The following is a 12,511-nucleotide window of genomic DNA, read 5'->3' on the forward strand; positions in this document are numbered from 1 at the left end:
GCCCCTGATTTGTCGCAAAGGGTGTGGAACACAGACCTCCTTTACCTCTCTTCACACCCTCTGCTCTGTCTCCCTAAAAGGGCAGACCTCCTCTTGCAGGGGCAGGTTCTACAACCCACCTCCAAAGCCTGCACCTTCATGCCTGGAGATTGAACGGGGCATACTGAGGTCTTTCTCTCTTCCCCCCTGATGTGGATGTCATTTTATCGTCCAGGAGACCCTCTTTCCGTGACTCAATAAGGTTGTGCAGTATCTACTGTTAAGGGCTACTTGTCTGCCTTATTTGCTATTCTCTGTTTACCAGATCAATTCCAGCTGTTACGAGATTCATTAAAGGTCTCACAAATAGGTTTCCTCCCACTCCCTTTTATCATGCCTCAGTAGGATTTAAGTTTGATTCTCACTTTCATAATGAGTTCTCCCTTTGAACCTTTACATACTTTTCCCTTAACTTCCTAGCGTTCAACACAATATTTCTGGTTGCAATCACTTCAGCTAGGAGGGTGAGTGAGTTGCAAGCTCTTACCTCCAAGCCTCCATTTACATCATTCCATGCGGATTAGATGGTTCTTAGGACCAGAGCTGCTTTAATGCCTAAGGTGAACACTCCTTTCCACCTAGGGCAGTCCACAACCATACCCACTTTCTACCCTCCCCCTCATTCTCCTAAGGAGGAGGAGACTTCATCACTTGGACCCTAAGAGGGTGGTCAGCTTCTAACTGACAGGACCAAGGACTTCAGGTTGGATGACCAAGTCTTCATTGAATATGTGTGCAAGATGAAGGGTAAGACTGTCCACAAGCTGTCCAGGTGGATCATCCTGCGTATCAAGCTCTGCTACGCCTTGGCCAAGAAAAAGCCTCCTGATGTTATTTGCGCTCATTCTACCAGAGCGAAGTCTTCTTTGACTTAACCGCTACCGCGGTTTCCCGCTGTATGCGGGAATTTCAAAAATGGCTTGATCATGACAAAGCCAGCTCGTCATCCGCGCACCGCAGGTAACGTTGATGACGAGCTGGCTTTGTCATTAGCATCGAAGGGGTTAAGCTAGAGGTGTCTCAGTGGTAGACATCTGCAAGGCAGCAACTTGGGCCTCCCTTCACACTCTTGGGAAGCACTATTGCTTAGATTCGGAGGTTTGAAGGGATGGCCGGTTTGCACGTTCTGTGCTGCAGGAATTTTTGGTGTAGGCAGGCACCCTCTGCCAGGAGCTGGACTGCTTGGGGATTCAATTCAAAAGGTGAGGAATCCGCAGGCAGATGTATCCATCAGAAAAACAAATTGCTCACTTTCGTTAACCTGTTTTCAGGTGGATACAGTAACTGCTTGTGGATTCCTCACTGACTCACATGCCTTCCCATTGCCTGCCTGCTCATACCGAAAAATAATCAATGTGTATTTGTGAGTTATTATTTAAACCATGTGATGCTTGGCTCTACGAAATATCTATGATGAAAAATTTCCGGTTTAGGCTATGTATGTATAATGTGTATACTTGTGTAGTGTTGGTTCACCCGTTCCCCTCAAAGGCATGCAAAGAATGGGTTGAACGGACGTCAGCACGCTGACTAAGTCTTATGGCTCTAATGAAGTCGCGCGGAGTTGCGTGCACAGCCGTTCCATTGTGAGGTCCTCGTCAATGTGGGACTGCTGAGAAGAAAAGTTTCCATAGAATGCTGCACATGGGGGTAAGGTGAGGAAACCTTTCTGCATGGTTGCCTTCCTCAAAGTCAATCGTCTGTGCATTTGAACAATTCATTTAAATAAAGTTAGCACTAATTCATTAAAAAATGTCAGCGAAACTGAAGGTTTCACAATTTTTCAATCCTAATTTGTTTGACATCTATCTTTAAATATGCAGATTCATCTGTTCATTTGATTGAGACACATTATAATCTCGATAAATGAATAACCAGATTCAAAAAGCAAAACATATAAAGCAATATAATTTCCAATTCTTACTCAATTTAACTAATTGGACCCTGAATGGGCCTAATTCTTATGTTGTATATGCATGTTTTCTATCCTTCTATATTCATAATTATTCCAGATTTTAAACTTAGGTATTCACATTCATATGGAACAAAATAATTAGGCCCATTCAGGGTGCGATCAGTTAAATTATACATTTATATATATCTTTATATAGTTTTAAGTCACAAAATGTCAAATGTTGACTTTTTAGGGCGTGCTTTCTTTTGCTTTATCAAGAGTGGCTTTGTTACAGAATTCTGTGCTTCGAAGGCACTCTTCTGTGTTTTTGTATATCAATGAAAATCTTACAGTACTAACACTACAAATAGTTAACTTGTACTACTTTTACTGTTGGCCTTTAAAAGACATGCCTATAAAGACTTCTTGGACATAAGAATCAATGTTTGTCTCTTCTAACAATTGTATGTTTAGAACATGTTCACTTCATCTTTGAGTTTTTTTTCCTTCTTTTGTTATTATTTCCGCGTTATCTTTATATTGAGTTTCTCAGTTGTAATTGCATTAAAAATAGTTCGACAGTAATAGTTTTCTTTGGCAGGAGAAACATACTGCTTTATATGAAGGATTTTCTCCTCTTCCTGTTCACTAGAACGATCCATTACCGGGACGTATCAAAGTTGACTTCGTTATTCCTAAAGAACTTCCATTTGGAGATAAAGATACAAAGTCCAAGGTCACACTTCTGGAAGGAGACCATGTTAGGTTTAACATCTCAACAGATCGACGGGACAAATTGGAACGTGCTACCAACATCGAAGTTCTGTCAGATAGTTTTCACTACACTGATGAGTCCAGAGAAATGGCAAGTAGTGTATACCTTAGTTATATTGTGGTTGGTTTGTTTGAGGTACGGGTTACTAGGCAGACTTGGGTTAGTTTTGTTCCAAATGCAAGTGAAGTAATCAATACTGCTTTTAAAAAAGAAAATAAATAGCCTTCTAAAACTTCACAAAGTATTTTTCTAACTAACAAATTGAATTGTTGGTTCACTAGTTAAGTATTAACTGCCTTAGTTAAAATCTAGATTGCAGTACCACAGCAGATTGAGGTGCGAGCACTTTATTTTCATAACTGCATGGGTAGGTTTCTTGTTTTAGGAATATATTGGTTTAATTGCGTGTAAGAAATGTGGGACCATTCACCGAAGTTTATTTACTTTAAATGTCAAGACTGCACCCAGGTAATCTGGAGTGGTAGAATTTATTTGAAGGAAAGTTATAACAGTTAGACATGGTAAGACTCTTTTTGGAGCTAGGTAGTCTTGTGGTGCAACTCAAGATTGTTATTGTCCTTCAGTCTTTTATTCTTAAAGGGTAATATGGCAGTACAGGGGAAAGCTTCCACTGATTTCTGCATCTGTTATGAAGATAATTACTAGGTCTTTCATCAAGATTTGCTTAAAGCTAGGTCACTTAAACCATAAAATAACATTTTAGCATTGAACAATTTTTTTGTGCTACAGTTTGACTTCATACATCATTCTGCATGAATTGCTAGGGAAATTGCTATGGATTGCTGTGTTGCTATTGTTAGTTCCTGAAGTACAAATTACAGTAGTTGTTGCATTTACTTCAAATTGTTGTCTTTTACCAGCTACAAAGCCTTGCTTGTATAACACTTGTAATATCTAAAATGCTTCAATGTTAATAAACTCATTGCCTTTACACATGGCAAATGGAATGGGCCAGTGGTAAAAGCAGCATCTTTTTTAAAGATGTATATTGTAGGGACTCAGTTGCTTCAGTGCATGTTATTTAATACGATTTTTTTAAAATAATGTAGCATTTTTCACTGACCGAATTTTTACGCAGACTATTTATACTTTTCGCTAGGAGGCTGTAAATGTTTTCTACTGCATACCAGAAATGTTTAGTATATTCGTAAGCAGATCTAGAGTTGGAGCGAAATCTATAACATATACTGCTACAGGGGCCCATTAGTACAAAATGGTTCATTATATATACAGCAGACGTCTTACATTGATTTCTGCTTTATTGAAGGGTATACCACTAAAAAGATTTGTATTGTAGAAAACAATGCATAGTCAGCGAGCCAGCATTCTTTATGGTGATAACAACTACTGTATTTTTACCAGTCTGCTTGTTGTGTTAGTGTCATGCATTTTAGTGAATGGAGACATTTTAATACAATTAACACATTTTGAATGCTCACTAAATCTTCCCAAACCCCGTTATGGCTTAACTTCAAATGTAGTGGCATCAGTCACCAGGATATCCTTTCTGATCTTATTTGCTAGTAGTTCACTCCTAAGCTAGTACTTTGATGTTTGCAAACTGCTGTAAAGCCAAAGTCACTTCTTAGTGGGCTTTTATAGCCATTTAGGTTTTCTGAAGTACTTCTTTGTGGAATTCAGATTTTCTTGAGCACTACATCAATGTGATTCTCTCTTAGAATTCCTAAACCGTGAAAGATACGTGATTACTGAATAACATCTTAAGAATTTTCCTTTTTCAGACATAATACACTTTTATATAACGAAATCATACCAGTGAAAGGCATTAGTTTATTTTTCCTTTTTGATAGGAAGGGACCTTTTTTATTTACTTAGCTTGGATCAACCTTCATGAACATTTTTAGACTCTGTTTTTATATTGGTTGTCTGTTTTTCTGTCTTCGATTTCAGACCCAAGATCAAAATTGTCTGCAAGCAGCTTTGAGCTCCAGGAAGCAACTGCTGATAAATGTATGTGAAAAACAGATGCTACAGAAAGTGAATATGCAGTGTGAATCTTCTGGATTCTCCTGCTGTGCTCTCTGCCAGCTAGTGGTGAGACCCAGAACTGTCCCAATGTTTTTATTTTTTGTTTGCATTGAGCAGTAGGTGGGTATTACCGTGACATTGTGTAGGCCCACAATGCCCCAAGTCTGTGGTTGCCATCTTTAGGTTCTTTATCCGCCACTGGGTTTGAAGTTATGGTCCAGAATTCCAGGTAACCATGGAACCTGAGACCATGCCGAAGCATATTGAAGATAACACCAACAAAACAAAAAAAGTATAGAGAGCGACAGTGAATGTCAAAAGAAATAGAAGAATTCGGAGCAAGACCAATTTCATATTTTTCTCTCAGACTTCCACCACACAGGACCAAGAATGTACGGATGTGGTGCTGGAGTCTTTGAGAAATTTAAAATTTCCCTTATAGATTAAAAACACACCCGAAAGGACAAATGCAAGGTTTCCAACTGCAAGTCCCACAAGTGTAAATTGTGCAAAGAGTTTCTCTCTAGGACTCATACACTGAGGGGCAAATCGTTTGGCACACTACTCCATGCTGCAGTTGCAGGCCTGTAAAACCTTTCAGAGATTTGGTACTGTGAAGCATTAAAGACAGGCATGCAGAGGTTGACGTGACATGAGCCAAAGGTTCATATGTTGAAGATGACAACTTTGAAGAGGAAGAGACTCTGAAAAAGGTGGTGATATACCTACTAACCAAAAAATGCACACCCACAATTCCACTAGTTTGGTAGTCAAAGGGAAATGGAAGCCCAAAAAGTACCACAGGTTGAAATACAAATACACTACTGGGTACAAACCTTTAGACTCTGGCCTGATTCTGAAAGGGAACCAAGGCCGGGAGATAGTAAAAATAGGGGTACAATGGGGAAGGAAATGTTTGACCTTTCAGCGGAAGACCCTTCTCTGCAAAATGGGCCCTTGATGTCTACCGAAAAAAGCATTGACTTGCTGCCAAAATGACACTCCTTATACAAAAGAAATATTAATTACATGACGCTCTTAAGGGTTTTAGCATTGCAGCATGAACAGAGTCTAGCGAAGGAACAATGAACGAAAGCAAGAATTCCTTCATGAATAACAACGAGGTATCTTGCAGCCCTCAGGTTTCATAGAAGAAGGCTAGCAGTACCTCAAAATGCATACCTGCTGAAGGCATAGACTTGTGTCCCTCAAGGACATTGCCACCAGCTGAGAATTTGATATCTGTCATTAAGCGAGCTGCAGATACATATGATACATATGTGGTACCGTTTGAGGAGAAACAAAGCAGCATTTTTCCTCATGGAAACCTTATCCCTGTTCCAAAATACAACCAGTATGTCCTAGCATGCTAGCCCAGGGAAGGGATGCATTTAGGAAGTCTGCTGCCTCTAAGATGGCAACGCCCAAGGTGGAGAACACCAGCACTCCAAAAAAAACCCTGGGTGCATAAAGACCAGTGCCCCTGTGGACTCCAGAATAGTCTCTACAGTCAGAAAGAGTGAATGTTCGAACATCAACTAGCCAACCTCCAGAAAGGGAAAGTAAAAAGAAAAAAAGGGCGAGGAAGATGTACAGCTCCACTATCCAGTGGCCAATAGCTAACTCGAACACCTGCTTAAACCAGTATGGATATCAGCAGTGGGAATAGATATAAGATCTGATGCCAGATCAATACAAGGAAAAGGGCAAAAACTGCCATTTGAAGGGGGGGGGAAGGCCAACACCTCCCTTAAATATTCAATAGATTAAGCTGATGATGAGCTTGCAGATGTGAAGTGGCACCCACTTTGGGGCAAGAGGATAGGTAGATAATTACACATGGCTAAAGGTTTTTAACTTTAAACAGGGGATGCAGACAAGTAAAATGAACCTGTTTTTTACAGGCACACTCCTGATAGGAGCTGCGGTACATGACTTCTTCCAACAGATACAAAAATGACATGGCAAATGGAGTGCTGCAGATTAGAGGGTTCATTGAGGGGCTTCCCATATAAAGGAAACCATGGTTGGCAAGCAGGGAGTTCTACGCAACATCTAACAGACCACACTTATGTTACAAGCTAGCGTTCAGATCACAACCATGCAGTAGCCATACCCCACAACACAAAGGCAGCCCTTTCGGCGGGGAAAGGGGTAAAGTACATACCACAAAAGAGTCCTGGGTGCCTCAAAATTTCTTTCAAATAAAGAAACCCTGAATTCTAGTATCAGTACTGGACAGAATAGATGGTTTCCTCCAGAATTGGAGTGGAATTACTTCCAGCGAATGGGTCCTCAACAGCAAAAATAATTATGGCTACTGTATAGTTACTGCACAACTCACCAAATATCAAATCAAGAACAAAACTGAATACATTGAAAACTACCTCTATTGTATCAGGAGATATCTCTCCTATAAAAAGGAGCTCTAGAGGAGATACCAACGAAGGAACCACAACCAGGGAGTATACCCTGTATACACCTAGATCCCAAAATAAGACTCTACTCTCTGATCAACTGCACACCTAAGATTATCTAAGTTAATCATAACACAAGAATTCAAGATGACCACTGTGCAAGATGTCACTCTACTCTTGAAGAAAGGTAACTACATGGTGAGTATGAGAAAGTGGATTATTAGTTGGGGTGTTTGTGAGACCTCACCAAGTGATAATGTCACTATTCTGTATCGTTTCCCATTAGTTTACTTTAGTTTAAACCATAGCTAGGTGATGGGTTGCTGAGGCACAGACCAGTCAGGCTAAACTCAAAGGAAACCAGTGTAAAGCATCTGTAGTACCAAAACCGATAAGAACAAAACTCAATAAAAGCTTGGGAGCCGGTCTAGCACTTGGGATTTCTCTCAACCAGTAAAATAGCATGCTTAGCCATTCTCCAGAGTTCCAGTCACTTGGTTCAGCAGGTGCATTTCATCTGTTTTCTATAGGTCCAGCAGTGTTCTGAAGAGTATGTCCATGGGTAACACGTATATACCTGCCCTAGCTTGTTTGGTAGGTGTGATTTCTGAACAGTAGGCGTAAGGTTCTCACAGGCAACTCTACCTACTCTTGCATCACTTCATTGAGGTTTGGCACTAAACAAGCCCACTGAATATTTTTCTTCCCCAAAACTATGATGCCTGAAACTTGCATCCCTGAGTCAGAGCTACAAGAACACCCCTGAGGTTTCTAAGGAATGAGAAACTTCTCCTGCCAAACCAGTTCTGGCTCAAGGTTTCCTGCACTGGTGCCACCCTGGATACTTGGACGATGGCAGGTGCGGACCTAGGTGTGTGTTTCATCGGTCTGTGACGGGGGCTCCCCCATCTACTGCTTTCTACCAGCATATTTTTCCTTGCATGTTCTTTGACAACCACTACATCTTCCCAGTACCTAGTTGCTTGTGACCATTGGTTGTGGAGCTACTGGATTGTTCTCGTATGGAGTCTAGTCCAAGTGATTAGGGTTATGCGGGAGACTACTATGGCTATCAATTTCATTACTCTTCTCACTGTCAGACTATCCCTTGTTGGGGCAGATTAGCAGGGTCAATTACAAATTCTCCTCTGCATCTAGAATGCCTTTGCAGGCAGACCTTTCAAGCAACTGTCCCTCTTTGTGACAATTGCAACAGCTGCATCAAGCACAGGTTTGGTCGTACACACATGGGGGAACCAAGCAACATGGGTCAACGGAACCCTCAGGAAGCTGTGAAACTTACAAGCATGCTGGAAGTCCAAAAGGTCTTTTTGGCATTGAAAATCTTCAAACGGGCATATCAAGGGGAGGACAGCACGAATGCAAACGGAAAAGACAACAGCAAATTTCTACTTAAATGAGGGGGACAAGTTTATATTCCTTCAACTGTCACAGAGCAATTAAGATGGTTAGTACAAAGAAAAATAACACGAACAGCCATACACTTCTAAGCATACTAAACATAGAGGCAGTCAGGAGAAGTAGGAACTTCATCCGAGTGCAAACTCGAGAAAGTGATCAAGATATAGTCCAAAATCGGGGTGCCCCCACAAATAGACTTGCTTGCAGCACATCCAAACGCAAAATACCAAAACGCTGTGTTTAGGTACGCACACCATCTGTCCCAAAGAAATGCCCTATTGAGTAACTGGGTAGCAAGGGGAGTTAGGCCCGACGGGCCAGGTTCTGGCTGGGCCGTATATATATATCTGTAACAATGGAGAGGGCCAAGACCTGTGTAACTATTGGCATCTTTAAATTACCCCTAGACCAAGCTATTTATTTTCATTTGATCTGGTACTTTATTTATACCTTTTCTTCAACTTTGTAAGTCTTTGTAGTGTACTCTAAGCAGAAGAGACATTAAAGTCTATATGCAGAAATACTTCTGTACATGTGGTTCACAAAACATTAAACAACAAAATTAGGTATGTAATACACAATATAAACAAACGTGAGTGAAAAAATCATAAACTATACATCCTATTATCTTGATGGTCTTGTTTTACCTTTAGCATCACAATCCAAATAGTTTCATATCTACATATTATTTCATAGACATTCAAAAGGTGTTCCATGCTTCAACATTTCTATTACGAAGGAATGAGGGAACACAGGGGAAACAATGTCATAATACATGGGACTTTTCCTCTATATATAGACAAAAAACAAATTTATAGTTCCTCTGTGTTCTTATCTATATTGTGATAAAGCCAACGCATTTCGAGTCTCTCATAACGAGTAAATGGACTCATCAGGGCTCTTGTTTTTTTTTGGCAGCACTTTGGTTTTCTGAACAGCAGTGTTTTTTTCTGGCGGCTCGAATGTCTCTATCTTTTTCCTTCAGTCGAAGTTTAGCAACGAGTTTCTCTGCCTGTTTATCATGTTCGTTCCTCGTGCCTGAAAATTGCGTTCACTTATTTAAATGCGGTGAAGTTTTCTTAGTGCTACTCTCGGCAACTTTAATTATCCTTTAAAAGGAGCACTCGTCCTCGAACAACGTTGTTTGTGACAGCGCTTCTCTCTAAATTTTCATGTGTTAGCTCTCATCTAGTTTCTCAAAGTGATTAACTGGTCATGGAAATGTACACACACTTCCCCTAATTCCAGCGATATAGCTCATAAAAAGCAAACTTGAATAAACATGACCCTGATTGCCCTTCAGTAGTTCAGACAGACCTGGTAGAGATGCTACAAGGAAGAATATTAGCTACCTGCCCTGGTGATTGTGTTGACCATACAGAAGCTACAAGTATGTCACCCGGAGCTAGCCAGTATCAGCCTGGCTGAGGACTGAAAAGGTGGACACCTGATATTCCCTCAAGGATTCATGGAGGTAATGAGGGGGGATAGGAGATTAACCCTTTCTATGCTGGTGACGGAACCGCTCTGTCATCAGCTGCGGTGGCGCTGTGCTGATGACGGAGCGGTTCCGTCATGGCCCGGCCGCCGCACCTGCGCGGCGCGGATTCCGTGCCGGCGCTGGGCGTTCTATTGAGCGGGCGGGGCCATGACGGAACCTCTCCGTCATGAGCACAGCCCAACCGCGGCTGATGACGGAGCGGTTCCGTCACCAGCATTAGGCCGCCGCGTGGCCGCCCCGCCCCCTTAGCGCTGCGGCGGAATAGCCGCCGCAGCGATGTGGTTAACATGGAAATGTTATACGGCCAATTGGTGGTAAAAAAAAAAAAGTCTGACTCAAAACTAAACGGGTACACTGCAATAATTGCGTACCCAACACACCTAGATATACGACTTTAGTGCCCATTGTTAAAGGTGCACCGGTCTGCTGCATACACCAGATGCACGATAGAAAGGAGTTACATTTCACCACTGGTTATTAAAATATTCCTAGAAGGGGTTGAAAGGGTTGCACCATGAAATTGGCACTCAATCTAATGTGAAATCTTAGTTTAGCATTAATATAATTAATGAAATCCCTATTCAAGCCTTTTCACCTAGGTTGCCTAAAATTCCTAAAATTAAGGATCGCATGCCTGGTTGCCATCACATCACTACACAGAGTCCATAAGTTACAAGAAGGTTACCTACAAATACACAAGGACAATGTAGTAGTGAGGACAGATGCAAAAACACATGCAGACAAGACCCTGCACACTAGACTTCAGGGGAGCGTTATGTTACCCTTCAAGAAGCAAAACCATGTTGGAGGAGCATGAATTCATAATCTAATTTGCACCAGCAAACAAAGGTTTCCGAGTCACAAAAGGAACCATTGAAATATGCACATTGCAATTCATCCAATCCTGCTGCAAAACAGCGGGAGGTCATATTGGATAAAAAACGAAAGCAAAGATACCCCTGGCACCAAGAGATTGTTGTGTGAATTAATAGATGAAGAGAAGGAGCCACAAAGTAACCAAGATTAAAAAAATATATATATTTTAAGAGCTTTACAAAACTAGTACAACTCTAGAAGTAACGGTAAGGGTGAAAAGAAAAGCACAGAGACAAATATAAGTGCTTGTTGTTACACACAAATACAAAGAGTCCGTGCGCTCAACTTCCAGGGGTCTACCGGCAAGGTCCCAAATAATCCAGCCAATCAAAATTTCAACAGAAGGATCGCCGTTTTCTCATAAATTTTCAGGTTCAAATGTTGATTTCCAGTTTTTTTATTGTAGCAAAGTTCATCCAATATTAGCGACAGTAATTCCGTATCATCAATGCAAATAGTTCAGAATCAATCCAAAGTCATGAAATGTACAGAGCTCAATACAGCCAACGCGTTTTGTCCGGAATGGACATCAGGGCTGCAAAAATAAATATTTAAAAAACGATATCAATCGAACGTTTATAACATAAAATTCAGATAATACATAATGATAACTTAATAAACCAGAGAAAATGATATTACATCCATTCACACTTGCCTATTTGCAATTCTAATCGACACATCGGATATATACAACGTTACCATAGAAACACATCTTACCAAAGGTTTAAAACAATATGACAACAGAGCTTACGTTTCGCTTCCAAGTATATAAAGAAATAATTGCAGTGGCTTACCTCAAAAAAGAACTGTATGTGAGCAAAAGAAACTGCTGATCTGTCTGTTTGTATTGTGATCCAGTAACCTCCGGCCTCCCAGTTCGAATATTCAAATCTGAGTCAAGAATACAACACAAAATAATGTATAATGTTGAATTCCTTTCCATGATTACATATCAAGATATTCCTGTACCCATCTCTGTCACGATTGCCAAGCAATGCATGTGTACTCCTGGAAACTATATTTTCGCCAAGCCTATCGTTTCTAAAGTGCCTACCTCAAAGGGATAATAAGTGACCCAGCAATATGGAGGCCAGTACTCCGTTCTAAAATTCAATGCATTCAATCCTCACCACTGAGGTGTATATTCTAAGGAAGAATGACACAAAGGGGAAAAAAGGATATAATGTATGAATCGTAATCTAATTCGAGGATTCAAATATTCTGATATTATTTGACACGAGTTCCCATCTGTCCCAGATCTATGCTCACCAAGACTCACTAAACACAGTATAAATTGGTTTCCACCAATGATGAATAAAATTTGTATTATTTCAAGATTCCATGTCTAAGATCACCCACATTAACTTACTCATATAGACCCCTGCAATTGCCAGTACTCAATACCAGAAAAACACAAGCCTTACCTGTAATCTACCACATGTGAACCTGATCAGGCCTGGATACAAAAGCGAATTCTCTTTCCCGTATTAAATCAATAAACAATGAGAGGATAACTAAACATTTGAACCTGAAAATTTGTGAGAAAAACGGCGCTCCTTGTGTTGAAATTTTGATTA

The 12,511-nt window shown here is 40.6% G+C and overlaps 1 protein-coding gene across 9 annotated transcripts in view; it reads left to right on the forward strand.

The window, feature by feature from the left end:
* Positions 1-12,511, forward strand: part of CSDE1 (cold shock domain containing E1) — a 1,051,746-nt gene that overhangs the window by 521,229 nt on the left and 518,006 nt on the right. For all 9 annotated transcript variants that reach the window (XR_013594894.1, XM_078644375.1, XM_078644374.1 and 6 more), the window contains one exon: positions 2,586-2,798. Coding sequence is in view for 8 of the 9 variants with exons in the window: in XM_078644375.1 (XP_078500501.1) it covers positions 2,586-2,798 (213 nt within the window). In the remaining variant the exon portion in view is untranslated. The remainder of the gene's footprint in view (positions 1-2,585; positions 2,799-12,511) is intronic.

The sequence above is a fragment of the Lissotriton helveticus genome, chromosome 5_1 (genome assembly GCF_964261635.1).
Source record: "Lissotriton helveticus chromosome 5_1, aLisHel1.1, whole genome shotgun sequence".
NCBI lineage: Eukaryota > Metazoa > Chordata > Amphibia > Caudata > Salamandridae > Lissotriton > Lissotriton helveticus.